Consider the following 19927-nt stretch of genomic DNA (forward strand, 5'->3'; position numbering starts at 1 on the left):
GCTCTGTGGTTCCCCTGTCTGATACATATTAAAGTCGCAATGAAATTGAAATGAAAAACTATATATATATTTTTTTTTATTGTGGTATTATTAACAAATGACTTATCTGTGAGCTTCATTATTTAAAAAAAAATTGTGTGTGCTCATAATCTTTAATCAAAAATGCAAATCTCCCCTCCTAAAAACGATCCCTCTTCACTTCCGGTCATAAGTATGGCAGGTGGGCGGGGTCCGGGAGAAGATCGCAGCGATTAGCAACACGACCCAACTTCAAACGATCCAATCAGATATCGATGGACAAATTCAAATCCAGCCCTGCCTTATTTCATCTCAAAAGCCGTTTCATTCGGATATACGTCACCACTGGAAAAATAAGGCAATCGCTACTTCCGTTTCATTTCGACTTTAAGTGTTTCTTTCCTTTTGTGAATTTGTCATTTTGTTTGATTTGTTTGCTGCACGTGACTTGCATTTGTGACATGCCCTTGTGTGTGTGTGTGTGTGTGTGTGTGTGTGTGTGTGTGTGTGTGTGTGTGTGGCTCGAACAATACACTATGACAGAGGGGAATGGGAATGGTATGTGTAAGTAACCCTCCTACACAAAAATGGTTCTATATAGTACCAAATAAGGGTTCTTCAGCTCGTAACAATAGCAGCACCCTCTTTGGTACTATATAGAACCATTTTTTAGATGGTTCTGTATAGAACCTTGCCCTGAAAAGTGCTACATGGAACCTCAGTGGTGCTATAAAGAACCCTTTCATTTATCAGCAGTCAGGATGATTATTTTTGTTTATATTTTTGTTTTGTTATTTAAAGCACTTTACACAGTTTAACAGTTTAAAAACAGAACTGCAAGACTATACTTTAATTTTCACTTTTTCACTACATGAGATATCATACAATAATAAATATGTGCATTAAAATCACAATCAAAATAAATATATGAATTATTATGCAAATATAACAAATCATTACTCAAATAAGATATGGATGTTAAATGACAGCTTCAAAATTAAATAAATAAACAATAAAATCTGGCAAAGACAATCATTCTAAATAAACAACAATAACATGAAATCAATAAAATCATGACATGCAACATCAAAACATGCAAATGATAAATACTGAATATTAACATATTATGACATTACATTCAGATTTAAACACTTTAGCACAAACAGATAGATGGCATAGAATACAAATGAATGGGATGTAAATAATACATTACTAACTGTAAAAATAAAAGTCAATAGGATTGTGTCAGTGTTTGTAGAATCTCGCCGAAAAAGTCCATATTATTTTGTTTGCTGGATCATTGTACAGTACATACTTCATCCAATGTTCTTTGTTTTGTGTCAATGATGCTGAACATTTAGTCAGATAAGAGATGATCTGCTATTGTCATGTTGATCTTGAGACGCAGGCTGTGATTGCCACAGATTCCCATCACCTTGCAGTGGTCATCATCATACAAGGTTGAGCATCAGGCCAAACAAGATTTGGATCTGTTGGACATGGGTGAAAGGATATGACATAGAGACAAAACAAGTTAATACTAGCCTGGAGTTTGCTTACATACTGTATGTAAAACATGATTTGACAGAAGTTTTAATATGATTCTGCTCAAGCTACCAGTTTTGTCAGTAAATAGGTGAATGCTTGGCGAGAGATTTATTCATGAATTGAATAAACATAAACCACTGTTATCAAGTCAATGGCCGACCTGCAGAGCTTCACTCATGATCCACCTACAACAGATAGACAAAAATAATAAGTAATTATGCTATTACATGTAAATGTGCCACAAGATCACACACACAATCTTCAAAATGTTTAAACGGTAAAATGTTTAAACTGCTTTTTGCTCAAAATGTGGTGTTTTTGCAGAAACCTACCCATATTCAAAAGCTGATTACAAAAGAACCACTCAAGGTAGGATGAAACGTTTTTTGTTTTTTTTTTAAAGCAGAGGGTCTGTTCTTTCATTTGGTATATTGTATGTTTATATATTTAAAGAAGAAAATTTTCTGGAAGGCATTAAACTTTGGTGAAAATCATGAAAAACGCTGGGGCTGGCTGGCAACTTTTTAAAAAAATGCTGGCGGTGAAAGAGTTAATACTAATCGCTCAAATACGCATCATTCAGAAATATATAACTATTTATAGAAAGCTTATCTTTTGCATGTGTGGTTTTAAGCCTTGCAAATGTTAACATGCAAGCGATTTTAAACAATTTGAGCGCAAGATGTTAAAGTAAGCTCAGCTGTTTTGTGTGTGCACAGGCAATGACGCGCACACACACTCAAATTGACGCACACTCATAAGCGGACGCACGGAGACGCACAATTCTAAAGCATGCAAACACAAAATTATTTTGTAATACCACAGTCTTGGCACCTATTCTCATAAAAACATTCATTTATGTCTTAAAGTGAGTGCGAATAGTTCAGAAAGAAGTCAGATCTTTGTGTTGGTCTGAAAGTAGCAGTTCTTTCTTATCTGCTTATGTTTCTCATCATTTCTTAATTTGTTCTAATTTTATTTTCCTAGCCCCAGTTTTGCTGATCCGAAAATTATTCGATCTATGATTTAAAAAATGCAATGTAATCCATTTAACCACTACTATATACTAAAATTATGTAATTTAAGAATGAGGTCCACCCTATTTCACCCCTATTCTGTTGAAAATTTCTGGCCTTGCAGGGTTTCACACTAATTTGAGGGGTTAAAAATGTTAAGGGTTTGAGTAATTTGGGTTTTTTTTATTAAAACCAGGATCAGATGATTGTTGATCCAGGATCACATCTTACTTTGTCAAATCACAGCGACCCTATAATGAGGGGGGTGGGGCTTGGCCAGGGGGTGGGGCTCAGGTAGGGGACCCCCATAAGCTTTGACATAATTCGAACACTGATTAAAATGCTGCGCGTTACTACTTTCACCTGTGTAGGCTCGCTCTCTCAGCCAGACACTGTTTTTCTCTTGTTTTTCACTGTGTGTGTGTGTGTGTGTGTTGTGAGAAACATAACTGATGATGATTGGTGTGTGTATGTTAGAGGGGGTGGGACAGCCACATAGCTGATGATGATTGGCTTAATTTCCATCGTTATCAAGAAAAAACAAAGAACGGCACACTGCTACTATGGCTCTCAATATTTATTATTTAAAAGACAACGTTTCGACCAAAAAGGTCTTTGTCAAGTCCTTTGATTTTTTAAAAGTGGATTACCCGACTACACCTGTGATATACATTTTACCAAAAATACATAAAGTTTTGACAAAACCACCAGGTAGACCTATTATTGCTGGTATGGGCTCACTTACAGAAAAAATGTCGGTATTTATTGATTTTTTTCTGAAACCTTATGTCCAGGGTCTTCCTTCTTATGTACAGGATTCTATGGATATGATTAAAATATTACAGTCCATTATATTACCTCACAATCAGGTACTATTGGTGACACTAGACGTGGAGTCCTTATATACCAACATACCACATGATGGTGGCATACAAGCTATTGATTTTTTTCTACGTGATGGTTACAGCAATAAGAGTCCTAGTATTGATTGTTTAAAGACACTTACTAAATTGGTTTTGACAAAAAACTTCTTTATCTTTAAAGATGAATACTTTTTATAAATTAAGGGAACAGCAATGGGGAGCACTATGGCCCCTAATTACGCCAATCTTTATGTGGGTCAATTTGAACATGACTTTGTATTTAATCCTATGGTCAATTCCTTTCTGTCGAATATCTTTTTATGGCGTCGATACATTGATGATGTTTTTCTCATATGGTGTGGCTCGGAGAGTGAATTACTTGATTTTCATCTTTTTTTAAACCGAAGCAGTGAACATTTGAAATTCACCTTAGATTTTAATGTATCTCAGGTTAGTTTTTTGGATTTACTTATAATAAAAGAGGACACTAGACTAGTGACGGATCTGTATAGAAAACCTACAGATAAAAATACCATCTTACATGGTCAGAGCTTTCATCCGACGAATCTAAAGAAGAGCCTTCCGATTAGCCAGTTTAAGAGGATCCGTAGGATTTGTACTCATAAGGAAAGTTATGAAACCCAATGTAAAGACTTGTGTCAAAGATTTTATGAAAGGGGTTATGCTGATACATGGGTCAAAGAAGCTGTGGCACGTTTTGAAAATAATGATCAAAAAGAGTGCCTTATTCGAACAGCGTCAAAATCAACCGACAACAGGTTATCATGTATCATTCAATATTCTGCCTTAAGCTATGAGTTGGCCAATGTAGTACGCAAGCATTGGCACATTTTAAGTTCTGATCCATCCTTGAAACAAGTCTGTAAAGAGCCACCACGAATTGTTTACAAACAAGCCTCTAACATACGGCAAATGATTGTCAGAGCCGATCGGGGATCGGAACGTTCGATCAATCCTTTTTCAGTTCCTGAGGGTAATTACAGATGTGGACAATGTGCTCAATGTAATTTTACAACCAAGTGTCAAACCTTTAGCCATCCTCATTCTGGAAAACAACTCAAGATAAAGGGAATTATTTCCTGTAACACTAAGAATGTAATTTATATGATAAAATGTCCTTGTGGATTGGCATACATTGGTAAAACAAAGCGTTGTTTAAAAACGCGTATTGCTGAACATCGAAGCAACATACGGCTAAATGATCAAAAAAGCCCTATTGCTGTACATTTCAATGCTTTGAAACATAATTTGTTGACTCTTCGTTATTTTGGGATTGAACATGTCAGAGTACCCAGAAGGGGTGGCGATATTGATAAAATTCTGTTACAGAGGGAGGCGTTTTATATCTATACACTAAATACCCTATTTCCTAAGGGTTTAAATTTGGATTTTGATTTGAAACCTTTTTTGTGATTTTGTTTACATGTATAATAATTTTAAATTTTTTTCTTTTTTTGCTTTCCTTGGTGGTGATTTGAGGTTTATTCACTTGGAGCCAATTAGTAGTATCAGGTGTGTCCGATTGTGTGATATCAGGTGTGATGAATTCTTAAGAGTTGTTAAATCATGATGTTTTGATGTTTAAAAAAATGTGTGTCTGACTTGACAAAGACCTTTTTGGTCGAAACGTTGTCTTTTAAATAATAAATATTGAGAGCCATAGTAGCAGTGTGCCGTTCTTTGTTTTTTCTTGATTTAGTGTTTTTGTGATCGAGCACCTGTCTCAAGAATATTTTTGGATGTGCACACATTCTACTCCTTATTTAATTTCCATCGTTAGCCAACCAGAGGCAGAGCTCACACAAAAGCACGCACAGTGAGAGTCCGACTCAGAACAGTGTAAAAAAGTCTGAGCAACTTGGTCACTTTGTTGCTAGATTTAGCAACTTTCTATCGCTTTAGCAACTTTATTTCAAAAAAGCGACTAGGACAAATATAGCTATCTTTTCTGGCGTGGTTGGAGACTTTTGTAGACTGACATGAAAACACGCGTCGTTCTTTCTTCTGAACGAGCAGCTGGTGCTGCTGCTGCCGTGCCCCATTTCAAAGCACTGATAGGCAGCCCGGTCCCCGCGCAGCAAAACCCCCGAATCACTGCCGGCGACAGGGCGATGGCAAATACAACGAACTCAAAGGTAGTGGTCGCAAACACAAAGTACATTAAGCCCTACTTTTCCATTGTTGAGGTGAAAGGCAAGAATGTTTGTGTAATGTGCAACTTATGCACGGGAAGAAAAAGTCTCTCCACATCTGTGGCAAGCAATTCTGATCTAATAAAGCACCTAACATCCTCACATGCTGCCACAAAATTAGTGGTTTCTCTTTAGTATCCATTTTATTCATTTAACATATTTAATTTTAAGGGGCATCAAAGTTATTTGAAATATTAGAATTTATTTTAAGTAATGCAGTAATTACTTTGCCTGGTAATTAGTTAGTTTTATAATGATGTAACGCAGTTACTAACTTAGTTACTATTTGTGAGAAGTAATTAGTTACTATAACTAATTACCTTTTTAAAGTAACGTTCCCAACACTGTTGGTTCACCACACAAACAAATTGTGTGATAGAAGCAGGCTTCACTCAGTTTCTTATTTTTTTGAGAGTGCTTGGCAAAATGTGTAAATAAACCCAAAGAAGAAAATGCACACACACGAAATCACCCTCTTCCATATCATATTGATTACACTTCTTTCTATGATGCAAAATGACGATTTTTACATCATTGAAAGAAGTAAGTGCAACACTGAAATCTGTATTTCTCCCATCTTATGGGAAACTGAGGGAATGATGCACGACCATTCAAAAACATGACTGGGTTTCTAACGATACAAAGCTTAAAGGGAAAATGGCACAAGACTTTTTTAAGATGTCAAATAAATCTTTGGTGTCCCCAGAGCACATATGTGAAGTTTTAGCTCAAAATACCCAATAGATACTTTATTATAGCATGTTAAAATAGGTTTGTAGGTGTGTGCAAAAATGTGCCGTTTTGGGTGTGTCCTTAAAATGCAAATAAGTGGATGAAAATCAAACACTGATCACAATGATGGTGGTTTGTTGCAATTCAAACTAAATTGTGCTTTTCTCTACACTAAATAGCAGTGTTGTGGTTGGATAGTGCAGATTGAGGGATGGTATTATTATAATAAGAGTTCCTTATGACATCATAAGGAGAGCCTAATTTCAACAACCTATTTTTTCATGTGCTTGTAGAGAATGGTTTACCAAAACTAAGTTACTGGGTTGATCTTTTTTACATTTTCTAAGTTGATAGAAGCACTGGGGACCCAATTATAGCACTTAAACATGGAAAAGTGGACACAAGAAGATGTTCAGAAATGTATTTTGAGAGCTGCTTAAGCAGTTTATGCAATGGTTAAAAACCTTTTTTTTATTATCTTAAAAAGCAGATGGTGTGTGTTTACCCTGCTGAAAAAAAAACAGCATCAAACCAGCATGGACCAGCATGGGAATTATGCTGGTCTATGCTGGTTTAGCTGGTGGTCACCAGCATACCAGCACCAAAACACAACATATGCTGGTATTGCTGGTATGACCAGCATGGGATGGTGGTGTTAATGCTGGTTTGGTGCTGGTTTAGCTGGTGCTAATGCTGCTGCTGATGCTGGTTTAGCTGGTGTTCACTAGCAAACCAGCACCAAAACACAACATATGCTGGTCTTGCTGGTATGCTGTTTTTTTCAGCTGGGTACATAACTAATTGCGTCACGAGTCACTCATCTTCCTTTATTAAAACATGTCATTTCCTTAGGTTTTTAAAGGCTATGTAATAAAATTCTCACGCAAGTCATATACTGCGGATATTTTGGATTTTGATTTAAAAAACAAAAAAAAGATTAGCCAACATATTTACGATCCTGTGGGAGCCACTTATTAAACAAGCTAATTGCTAATGACCATAGTGGTGCATGTAATAATATTTACCGTCATGTAAACTAGACTGTTTTGTAGTAAACAGTAATGGTTTTATAGATAAATATATTGATACGAACCTTGTTTATTCACATAAATCTGTCCGTGTTAAAAACGCAGAGAAAATAACTCAATTAAATGACCCAAAAGGCTCAACCCATCATTTGGGTAGAAAAAATAAATAAAAATAAATAAATAAATAAAAATAAAAGTTCACAGACCTTTAAAGGTTTATTCATACATCCCACAAGTCTAGCCAATAGCAAACTACAGTAGTCAGTGAGTTGTAAGAACCCGGACAAGGTGCGGAAAGGCATATGCAAAGAGAAAAGTCCTTATGATGATATACGCCATTTGTGTTACAAGAATAGAATCTGAGCTGCATGGCTGGGGTTTGAGCCAGATTGGACAACCAGAGGAGAGATAATTCAGCTGAGATGTACATACAAGAACAGATGTCCTGCTTTGGGCTCTCCACGGCCAGTCATTATCCACTACCCCCACACTACGCCATATTACATTATTTGTTTCTCAATTTTTTTCATCACTCCGTAAGGCTCTTTTGGCCACTTTCTTCTAGGTTTCTTCCAAAGACATAGCAGAAAATCCAGTGTTAATGTGACACTTGTGTCATTGTGACTGCTGAAACGCTTCAATATAGTTGTGTTTCAAGAAAAGAAAATACAGGATTTGTGTCAAAAGGCTGCAGCTGAGCACAGCTTCCCTTGGCGAGGATAAATAAACCACTGTGACTAATGCAGGGGGACTAGCAAAACATATGGCTTAGCCAAAGAGTTTCCAGGAACCCATGTAACCCAGTGGGTACCTGATAAAAGATTAGCCCATGTGCAAGCTGAGATGTAGAGCCAGGTAGGCTTGTATCTACAGCAGGGCCACAAATAAAGCCTCAGGACCAGGAAGAAACAAACAGATAGAACAGGAATAGCACATGAGAGTTTGGTTGCATTTGTGTATTCCGTAGCAGAACAAAAAAGGATATGGGAGAGAAAGCTTGAGAGAATCTGCAATGTGCACTTTCAACGCTATATATTTTCCACTTTTATTCAAAGCAACAACAGTGCATTCAAGTTGTACATTTTTATCAGTATGTGTGTTCCCTGCAATTAAAACCACAATGATTGTTGTGAATCATCTACATCAGTTTAGGTGCAAGCTGACTAGTGTGTCAGTTGAGACAAAATCTGATAAGAAATCTAACTCATAGACAGGACTGCATATCTGTGGCTTTCTTGTTACAGTTTTTTTCTGAATGCTTAAGCGCTAATCGTGATTCTTGTAGCACAATTTCTAAAACTATTAATACGTATAGCAAAACCACTCACTGATTTTGCAAAACTAAAAGCACAAACACTGCTTTGCACTCAGTTTGCAATTTTGTAACACACACTTTGCAAAACTGTACTCACAATTCACTGCACAACACTCTTTTTGCAGAACTGTAAACACAACTCACTGCTTACACTCAATTACCAAATTTCCAACACACTCCTAGCAAAACATGAGAAAAATTATTCACATGTATGGCTATCATTAACACTATTCTGCCAACTGTCTGGCACACTTTCACATGTGAAAACTGTTTTAGATAATTAGTTCACTTTGCAATCAGCCTAAGTAGTATAAATAAGCCACAGGTAAGCTGTCTGTGTGGAGTACAATGTAAGGAGCAGTAAGAGAAAGAAGAGTGAGAATCAGAGGAGGCAGAGGAGGCCGAGGGAGAGGACGTGGAGGTGAAGAAGTTGGAGAAAGAGGACGTGGAGTTGAAAAAGCGAGAGGGTTAGAGGAAGTTAGAGGAAGAGGACAAGGAGGAGCAAGAAGAGGACGAGGAGGCAGAGGAAGAGGATGTGGAGTTGAAGAACCGAGAGGGTTGGAGGAAATTAGAGGAAGAGGACAAGGAGGGGCAAGAAAGAGGACGAGGAGGGAAAAGAGGAAAGGTAAGAAGAGTAAGACATAGAATAACTGATGACATCAGAGCTACAATAGTGGACCATGTCATCAACCATGGGATGACCCTGAGGGAAGCTGGCCAACGGGTTCGGCCTAATTTGAGCCGCTACACTGTGGCAAGCATCATTAGGACATTTCAAAATGAGAATCGGTAAGTACTTTGTAGCACTGCCATACTCTAATGAAAAACACAATAGTACCATACATGCAAAAATACTGAAATTGTTATTTTACAGAATTGCTAGACGTCCAGATGTTGGGGTCAGAGGAAGAATGTTCACTTCAGAGCAAGAGACCCATATAGTGAACATGGTGATTGCCAATAATGCAATAAGACTGCGTGAAATACAGCAGCGCATAATTGATAATGACACCATCTTTCAAAATATACACAGTGTAAGCATTTCTGCACTAAGTCGTGTACTTGCGTGCCACAGAATAAGAATGAAGCAAATTTACAGAGTTCCTTTCGAGAGAAACACAGAACGTGTAAAGCAACTGCGATATGACTATGTGCAGGTAAGCTATAGTGTCATTGGTTCTGAATTTGGAAGTGCATACTGTAGTGCTGTGTATGGGCCTGATGTATTGCATTTGTTTTGTCTTGTCCAGAGAGTGATGGAACTAGAAGCAGATGCCATGGGACATGAGCTACTTTTTGTAGATGAGGCCGGTTTTAATCTCAGTAAAACCAGGAGACGTGGCAGGAACATTATTGGACACCGTGCCATCATCAATGTCCCAGGACAACGTGGTGGTAACATAACCATGTGTGCAGCTATAAGCCAAAATTGTGTTGTTCACCAACATGCAACCATAGGCCCATACAACACTGCACACATTATTGCATTCCTGGACACACTACATGACATGCTCACTGTTCAGAGACCAGAGCATACCCGATATGTCATCATATGGGACAATGTTAGTTTCCATAGGGCTGCTCTGGTCCGCAACTGGTTTACAGACCATCCATTTTTCATGGCACTCAACCTCCCTCCATACTCTCCATTTTTAAATCCCATCGAGGAGTTCTTCTCTGCCTGGCGCTGGAAAGTGTACGACCATCATCCTCATCAACAGGTAGCCCTTTTACAGGCAATGGAGGAGGCATGTGGAGATATTGACCAGGCATCATGTCACGCCTGGATACGGCATTCAAGGAGATATTATCCCCGGTGCCTTGGACTGGAGGATATTGCATGTGATGTGGACGAAATTTTGTGGCCGGACCCAGAAAGACGACATGATATAGGCTGATTGTCTTTTTTTTGTGAAATTACTATTTTGTGTTCTGACTTTATCTTGGTTTTGATGAGTGGGAATAAACACCAATACTTGAAGTTTGGATCCTTGTATGTTTACATGACACTATGACAAAAGTATGACCTCAAATTGACATCTGTACACAGAGAAAGCAAAAGCCAGATGTGTTTTGTATTCATACCATCAGTGTGTAGTTGACACATTGTGTGCTTAGTAGATGATGGCTTGTGTTACTGTTTGATATGAAAACACCATTTTTACGAAGGTGTGCAGAGTTAATCTAGCTGTATTCGCTTTTGCAAGAGAACTACAATGTTTTGATAATTGGGTGAAAGGTTTTCTTATTTGTGTGTAGAGTTTTGCAAAAATAGCCAAAAGTTACAAAAAATGTGCTTAAGCAATCAGAAAAAACTATAATTGCCCTCAGGGCATTTCTCTTAACATGTTGTCACATTAAGACAAGTGTATAAGTGAAATGGTATATTGGATTAAATAATTTCATTTTATTGTGTTGCAGAATAAAGAAATTGTATTTATAAATAATATAAATAATATCAAATGAAAAAAAAGAAGGGTGTGGGGTTGCCGGGGTGATGAGAGAGAGTGAAATATAAAGACACAGGGAAAAAATAGTTTTTGTGTCTGTGAATGTTTGTGGACTTATTAGATAGATAGATGGATATGCACGCGCATTTTGACAACAGTAGTATGCTGCTAAGGAAAAATACGTATCATTTTTGTCACAAAACTCAAATAATGTGAAATAACTCTCTTGGCTAACCAATCAATTAATAGAAGGACATTAATAAATCAGACACTGATGTCTATTTAAATTATCATAATCCTAAAACCTTAAAAACAAAAAATTTCCTTTAGCATCAAATGAAATAACAGGATTTGAGAGCAGTAAGTCTCATTTCAATATTTATTTGTTAAATAATTTAACAGTTTAAGTGTAATAAAAACTTGACTTAAGCACAGGTTCACAATAGTTTTCAAAACATTAAGTACATAACGTTATCTAGAAATCAGTCTCCCTTTGTTTGACAAATAAAACAAGCCTTACAGAATATAGTTTCAGAAACGTTTCATGTGCTTTAGCATGTCATATGTATATTGTAATGCATTATTAAATGTATTTATATATTTTGGAAGCAAAACTATTATATGAAAATATTAATAACAATCTCAGTTAATAGGGAGCACTCCAATCCACCTGCCTGTTTAAGCATCATACACTGCATGGCTAGTCAAAATGTCATTTATATTTTACAACAGTGTTAATAGTGATTAATTGTCATTTCAAAATAACAGAGCACTGAGCTTCAAATACAATGAACTTAAGTGAAACAGCTAACTATACGGCTAAAAATAGCTTCAGCCTGCATACCTTAAAGTTCATTCATCATAACGTCGTATATATTTTAGCAACACAATTAACAGTTTTCTGCAAGCTACTGTTAAGATTGCTCATTTAAAAATATAAACAGAATAAAAATGACTTACCTCTACGCGTTTCCTTAGATTTGAAAGAGTATTCTTTTAAAACGAAATAGCACAGTTTCAAGGCAGGCAGAGAAGACACGAAGGACTCGTTCTTTTATTCAAGGACTTAAAAAAACGCGCGTAAATAAGGCCATTGTTGTTGTGACGGGTCAGTTATCTCCTCCGTTGTTTTTGAGTGCAGTTTCATTCTCCAAATGATGCATTGGCTGGCTGCTGCACTCGCGTGACTCGCGTAGCTTACGTGAAACAGCGTGGCAACCAAAACAAGTTCGAAACTAAGCGCATGCTGTACCCTGATTGGTGGTGTGACGCATCACGTGTGCATCTTAGTTTTTTTGTGCAGCTTTAGTTTGCCCAGTTACGTTTTTTATCCACTGATAAATAAAAAGGAACGACCGATTTTTTAAAATGTAGTGGAGTAAAAAGTAAGATATTTGACTTTAAAATGTAGTAAAGTAAAAGTAAAAGTCTCCCAAAATAAAAGTACTTGAGTAAAGTACAGATACGCGAAAAAACTACTTAAGTACAGTAACGAATTACATTTACTTCGTTACTGTCCACCACTGTAAATGGAACCATGCATTCTGTTGTCTACCAAAAAATCCTGAAGGACAATGTCTGGCCATCTGTTCGTGACCTCAAGCTGAAGCGAACTTTGGTTCTGCAGCAGTGCTTTATTTATCTTTACAAAATATGAGCTGCTACAACTTATAAAATTAAAGGTATAGGGGAAGATTTTCCAGAATTTTAGAAAAGAACCGCCCTCCACTTTTTAAAAAAATGCACATGCGCAACACTCTAACTGCTCCCGAGAGGGAACGCCCATTAAACGTGACTGTGGCATCAGTGGGAAGCCCAACCTGTGCTTTTAGCGCACGCCAGCATGTGAAATATTCTCCCAAAAACACTATGGTCTTGTTTCTTTTTTCAGAGGCATTTCTCTTCTTGCCATACAATTCGTAGACACTTTTTCTCTTGCGACCCACAGACATTTGAAAAAACACGGTAAGACTGTAGCTCACCACACATGTACACCTGAAAGTGCGCATGCACAGAAAGGGACGAGCACGTACGATGGCCTACGTAAACATATTGTCATGACTCCTGGGTGATCGGTGGTTGTGTGTGGGTATGTGTTTGTTTATTTACCTGTTGGTGACGGTTCCTCATGTGTTCACTAGCCCCGCCCGCTCGTTTCGGTAATTGTTCACCGGTGGTGTCTCGTTAATGTTTTCCTTTAAATAGCACGTCGTCCTGTCTCTCGTCGCGCGCTCATTATTTTCGGTCACAGTCTTGCTGCTTTGCCTTGTCCTGTTGGAAGTTTCTGTGCTTTCTCTCTCTCTCTCTCATCTGATCCCAGGTTTGGTTCTCGGCGTCCGGAGGCTCGTCTTTGCCCGGAGTTTACACGCCTGTGGATTATATGAACTTGACCTCATTTGAACTCTGACTGTTTCCCGGTACAGCTGGTTCGCTTCGTTTTTAGGCGGTACACCAGTTGTTTCCGGGTTTCATCGGCTACTACTATCATCCGTGAGTGGATTTTCTCCGGTCTATGAACTGTCTACATCTTCCATCTCCACCTTTCACCCACCTTTAGTCGAGTGTGCATCATACCCTCTGTCGTGTGAGGTGATTGTGCTGGTTATCATCGGCGGTGTGCGTGGCTCTCCAATCAAGGTCAGAGTGGATTATTCATCTTCAGTTCCGGCTCACTCTCTCCTGCAGTCGCGTGTGCATCATGCCGTCTGCAGAGATACCATCCAGAGTGAGTTGAAGGTGGTCGTCGTGTGTGGTCCCTAGAGATCTGACTTTTGGTCTGCCCTCTCTCTATCCATTTTTCTAAATAAACTTTGTAAACTTGCTATTGACTCCGAGCCCCGTGTGACAGATATTACCAAAATGATTGACAACTAGGAGGATCAATAGTTTTGATGATCCACCCAGAAAAATAATTCGCAATACCTTTAAGTTGACTATATTTCATTCATTAACAGTGTTGTTTTCGTCAACGATGATGATAATAAAATTATTTTATTGACGCACCTTTTTATGACGATAACGTGAAGATGACTAGCTAAAAAAAAAATTTTTTAATGTATTTTTATGTATTTTTTTAAAGTATTTTATTCATGATTTTCTTTGGAAAACATACATTCCAAAGCAAATTATTATAATCTTTACTCTATTACATTTCATAAATACAAGTTTTTGTTTTAGATTTAACATTTAAATACTTTTACTCAAGTAACATTATTTTTACTCAAGTAAAAATACACAATTTTAATGTAATTATGTATTAAATTATTTTTATATGCAATATTAAAGAATACACAGTATGATTCTATGCTTTAGACCAGTGGTTCCCAAACTGGGATGCTTTAGACCACCGGGGGTGCGCGAGAGAATGTTTGTTATGGCGGAGGGAAAGATTGGCTCTTTATTATTTTTACTTATTTAACTGTGGTAAACTTCACATGGGAAAGTTTTATTAAGAAATAAAATTTCACATTACAAGCTATAAATTACTTCTGATTTAATTTCATTTTACAAGCACATCTGTGTCACACTAACCCTGCCCTCTTCATATTAGGCGCTAACTGATAATTAATTCATTTATTTTTTCACTTACTACATTCTTCAAAATGGACACCTGGTTAAAAACAGGCAGAAATCAAGGGACAGGAATGAGCCATCTACATCGGCCTCTTCCAACCACGGTGCTGAATATATAGAAAAACCCGATCAAAGACACTCGAATGATAATGAACGGAGTGAAGAGGCGGGAACAGAAAAACCTAACAGAGATGTACTGGTCAAGAGAATTAGGCCTACATGCCAGAGTGAGAAAATGTCAAGTAAGGAACACAAATACAGTGACGTTACATTGCTTTCGGGTTTATAGACCAGTTCAAAAGATGTAAACAACACTGGTCCAGAAGCACTTCCTGTTTCCGTTTTTTAACACTAGATAAACGTTGGGATAAAATAAACCAACAGAACATATAAACCTGAATTAACTGAAGTTAAACAAACATCTTAAAGATAATAATATATGTAAAATAAAAAAATAACTGTCACAAACTGTAACAGGAAGTGTTTCTGGACCAGTGTTGTTTACATCATTTGAACTGGTCTATAATAGATTTTTTTTATATTTTCTAATCTACAGTGAATATATGTATTTAGTAACGGCAACTGAAATGTGAAGTTTAACCAGAGTATTTGTATTTAGTTATTGCAACTAAAAATGTGAAGTTTAAAAAAATTGCCATCCATTACCCTGAATTTTGATGATCTGTGTACAAACATGCAGGACGTCTCACTAAAAAAGGTGGTAATCTTTTGTTTTTATAACAGATTTTTTAATGTTTTCTAATCTAAAGCAACTTTGTGTGAAAATTTAAACTCAGCTGACCATCAAACATCACACCCACATTCCGCACCTGGACAGAAGGAGATATTTGGGTATTCCGACTGGAGCCTCTGTGAATGTATTTAGGCCGGCGAAGAAGGTGTAATAAATGCAGCATTTCCAAAGCACAGGTAGCAGGAGGCACACAATGTTCAAACTGATGGAGATCATTGGTTAGTAGAGTAGAGTAGAGTAGAGTAGAGTAGAGTAGAATAGAGTATTCAGACATGATTAAATCCGGGTGGTCGAAAAAAATCTTATAATAATAATAACAAAATAAAATCAAATAAAATCCAGCAAGGCTGCAAATTAGCAGCATAATAAAAAAACTATAAATGTCCCGGCTGTTCAGATTGTAGCAGACACCAGAATCAAAACCACATTAAAACAAACTATGAAACACCACATTGGCGGTACCCTCTAAAGAGTGCACCTAAAGAGTCCATATTGTTATCTCTGAGGTACACACTGGTACCAAAGAGTGCATATTAGTACCTCAAATTGGTACCAAATTTAAACATATCTGTACCTACAGTAAATTGTGCATATTAGGACCTCTCAAAGAGTGCATGTTTGTAACTCAAATTGGTATCAAATGTATACATATCTGTACCTAAATGGTGCATATTAAGACCTCTTTAAAGGACACTGCCCCAGTGACAGCTAGGGACCATTCTAACATTTTTTAGATAGCATGTCAATATCTGTCACTGGTTTGTTATAGATATTGTATCAGTTTCACTGGCTGTTAAATTGATTAGAAGAGTGTAAAAGCTTCGGTTTCTGTGCTGACAAAGAGTCTGTTGCGGAGCACCACTCGCTGTACTGTCATATGTTATCTTTATAACAGCAGCAGTTATCTACTGCAGACAGCCCATCGTTGCCAAGCATGAGGCAGGGCATGTATAATAAAATAGATAAACAGTGAAAACAGAGACAAAATAAATGCTGCAAAAAACGGATGCTGCTGTACTGTACAACATTTTAAAACATTAAAGGTTTTCTGAACAAAAACAATAAAATTATAAGATAGTGGTTTCATTCATCTAATATTGTGATGCATTTCACATGATTCATGCAGTGTGTGTATTTCTGTCTAGGTAGGAAGTAATTCCACTTCGACATCCAAAAGAGTCCATATAGTCAAACCCAGGCAGGTAATAAATCATAATATATCATTGCAGGAAAATGAACAGAATGTAAATAAAAAGTTCGGGTTTTTCTGTTCAACCCTAAATTTGACGTTTCTGGTTAGAACAAAAAAAATAAAGTCCCCCGAACCGCTTAATAACACTCCATGTCAGCTGTGGGATATAGAAATAAGTAGGCTGATCATTAGGACATTAAATTTAAAATATTAGTCTACATAATAAAAGTCTTTGGCTGAATCCGAAACTGCATACTGCCATACTATATAGTAGGCAAAAAGCAGTAGGCGAACGAATAGTATGTCCAAAACCTCAGTATACGTAAAAGGGTAGGCGAGAATTAGCGGGATTTTGGACTATTTCTCGCGAGATTCAGAGGCACGTGTACTTAAGTATCGTCCGAAACCGCCTACTTGCTGAAAATGTAGTAGGGGAAACAGCACGTGAACAGAGTAGTACGTCCGAATCCTCAGTATCCATAAAATCAGTAGGTGAGAAATCCCCGGATGCCCTACTGAGTCTGCCCAGATTCTGAAGCGTGCATCGGATGGACACTTCTATTCCAGCTTTCCCATGATGCCACGGGAAAGCAAAGCAATCGACCAGAGACCAGCCAATCGGGTGATTTTGATACGTTACACAGGGCTCAGCACCCCGACTTCACGCACAGACCCAGGATATACCACAAAGTGCTCAGCTGATTCATGAAAATAAAGCCGTAGAATTGTCACAGCTGTGTTGAGATGACAGTAAATATGTGATGGTTTGTTAGAAAAATAAATTTGAATAAAGTTTTGTTTTATATGGGATTCACTTCAATACGTTTTCATTTATTGTGATGGTTTTGTTCATTCATTTTTTATTCATGTTTCCCGTTGTTTTAAGTAAATACAAGATATTGCTTCACTAAAATGTATATAATCACATTGCCTGCATTGTCTAGTTTGTATTGAAGCACAGCTGTCATCTGACAATAGATATTAAATTACAATCTGCTTGTTTAACTTATTTTAATCCACTACAAAATTATGTAATATATCTGTAACACTGACAGAGACCGTAGTAGAGTTGTGAAGTTACTGATGCAATCAGGTGTTAGTGCACTGGTCCCTCATACACACGCATATGTTTTCATGTCTTTTATTAGGTTTGTTCGAGTTTATGCACCGCTGTAAGAACCAACAGGTGGATGACATCAAAGTACCGTGAGAGCGATTCCAGAAATCATATGGAGAAGTCTGATTTCGAGTTGCTCTCGCGGTATTGTGATGCCAATCGCCTGTCGATTCTTGTGGTTCCGCATGAACTCGAACAAGTCTACTACGTCATATGTCACATGATAACGTCAACATGGAGGATGCTGTCCATACTTAACGCGAACGTAGGTACTGTCTTAGCCCACGTTAAGTAGGTACCTTGTTTCCATGCAATTATCTCAGCTTTTTGCTTACTTTTTTAAGAGCTAATAAAAAGAGAACACGTAGGATGAAACATGTTTTTTTTTGTCTGTTCTTTTTATTTGATATATTGTATGTTTATATATTTAAAGAAGAACATTTTCTGGAAGACATTAAACTTTTATGAAAATCATAAAAATGCTGGCATTGGCTGGTGCTGACGATATCATGAGCATCTTAGTGGTGAAAGAATGGGTTGGGCAGGTAATAAATACATCTGAGCAGCCTCATTAGGCAAAATGACATTTTTATTCAGAACAGTAGTGCTGCTGTTATGCCTGCTACAACTCACTGTCTCTTTACAACATCCTCAAGAGGTCCAATTAACATTTATCCCACAGCTATTCATCAGCTTAGAGCTCAGGCCTGTTTAATGTAAATGTCAACTCCTCCTTATTGCTGACATAATTAACTGTGTGTGAATATGGTGGCATGCTGAAGTGAGGGAGCTTCAAGTTAATGCAGTGATTGCATTTGTCTGAAAAGCTGTAGGAGGGATAAAGGTCAAGACTGCAACAGGCCCATTCAAAATAAAAGGGTGTAAGAGGATAGCTTATAATTTAGGGAGTGTTGAGTCTGACTTAATTATAAGACAACTGAAGTGCTACCTACCCTCCCAGACAAGCCTATGAAGAGATGGTGACCAAAAATAAAACAAAATAAAATAATCTGCAAAAAGCAGAGAAAATGGCAGATGCAGGGTGTGTAGCACTGATTGGGGACCACTGGACATCTGTCAACAATGATACCTACCTTGGTGTTACTGTACAACTCATCGATGCCAGCTTTGAACTTCACTCCTTCGCTTTAGGTAGGCAACGTTATGTCATTTTTAATTACATAAATTGGCATAAATATTTAGCCTATTAATTACCACGACACCACGTATTACCACCACACAATGTTTGCTGCTTAATGATTGCTAGTTGTTTACTACTAGTAGTGAACTTATTCTACTTTGTCCATTAGGTGTGATGAAAATGTTTCCTGGATTTGCCCCTGTGTTGCGCAGGTTGTACAGAGAGCATTGCAATGTCACTTCGGGAAGGTGGTTTTGATGGTGTACTTGCCAAGTGCCATAAAGTGGTCGGACATTTCAAATATTGTCCGGCCAACTCAGACGAGCTGAATGTCCAGCAAGACTCCCTTGGACAAGTTCAGGAGCCACTTGTGCAAGATGTTCCAACACTGTGGAATTCCACCCCTGTAAGAACTTTAAAAATGTGTAATCTGAGTTAAATGAATCTTATTCATTATTTATTGCTCTGTGTGTGTGTGTGTGTGTGTGTGTGTGTGTGTGTGTGTGTGTGTGTGTGTGTGTGTGTGTGTGTGTGGGTGTGTGTGGGTACCTGGTAATTATCATGTTGTGGGGACCAATTGTCCCCACAAAGATACGAATACCAGTGTTTTTGTGACCTTTTGGGGACATTTTGATGTCCTGATGAGGAAACAAGCATATAAATCCATCAGAATGATGTTTATTGAAATCTAAGGTACAAGAAAGTTTTCTGTGATGGTTGGGGTTAGGGAATGGGGTAGGTAAGAGGAATAGAATATACAGTTTGTACAGTATAAAATGCATTACGTCTATGGAATTTCCCCACAAAATATGGAAAACAGAATGTGTGTGTGTGTGTGTGTGTGTGTCTGTCTGTCTGTCTAGGTACATCACTGAGCTCCTTGGTGGGGATAAGTAGGTATCCTGCTCTGTTGTTCTAGCATATATGCATATATATATTTATACAACAGTTCTTTCTGGTTCTCGAA

The 19927-nt window shown here is 37.5% G+C and overlaps 1 protein-coding gene across 2 annotated transcripts; it reads left to right on the top strand.

The window, feature by feature from the left end:
• Positions 1-8958: 8958 nt before the first annotated feature.
• Positions 8959-10847, top strand: LOC129425918 (uncharacterized). 2 transcript variants are annotated; one of them, XM_073864048.1, is made up of 3 exons: positions 8959-9522; positions 9608-9890; positions 9984-10847. In XM_073864048.1, exons 1-3 carry the CDS (start codon positions 9431-9433, stop codon positions 10629-10631), a joined length of 1023 nt encoding a protein of 340 aa, XP_073720149.1. In that variant the 5' UTR covers positions 8959-9430; the 3' UTR covers positions 10632-10847. The 2 variants fall into 2 exon arrangements, with proteins under 2 accessions (XP_073720149.1, XP_055037961.2); XM_055181986.2 differs by having other exon boundaries at positions 8959-9890.
• The last annotated feature ends 9080 nt before the right edge of the window (positions 10848-19927 follow it).

The sequence above is a fragment of the Misgurnus anguillicaudatus genome, chromosome 25 (genome assembly GCF_027580225.2).
Source record: "Misgurnus anguillicaudatus chromosome 25, ASM2758022v2, whole genome shotgun sequence".
NCBI lineage: Eukaryota > Metazoa > Chordata > Actinopteri > Cypriniformes > Cobitidae > Misgurnus > Misgurnus anguillicaudatus.

Coding starts and splice junctions, on each gene's coding strand:
- LOC129425918 (XM_055181986.2), top strand. CDS start 9,513: ATGAGAATCGGTAAGTACTTTGTAGCACTGCCATACTCTAATGAAAAA. Junction 9,891..9,983: donor TGCGATATGACTATGTGCAG/GTAAGCTATAGT, acceptor TGTCTTGTCCAG/AGAGTGATGGAACTAGAAGC.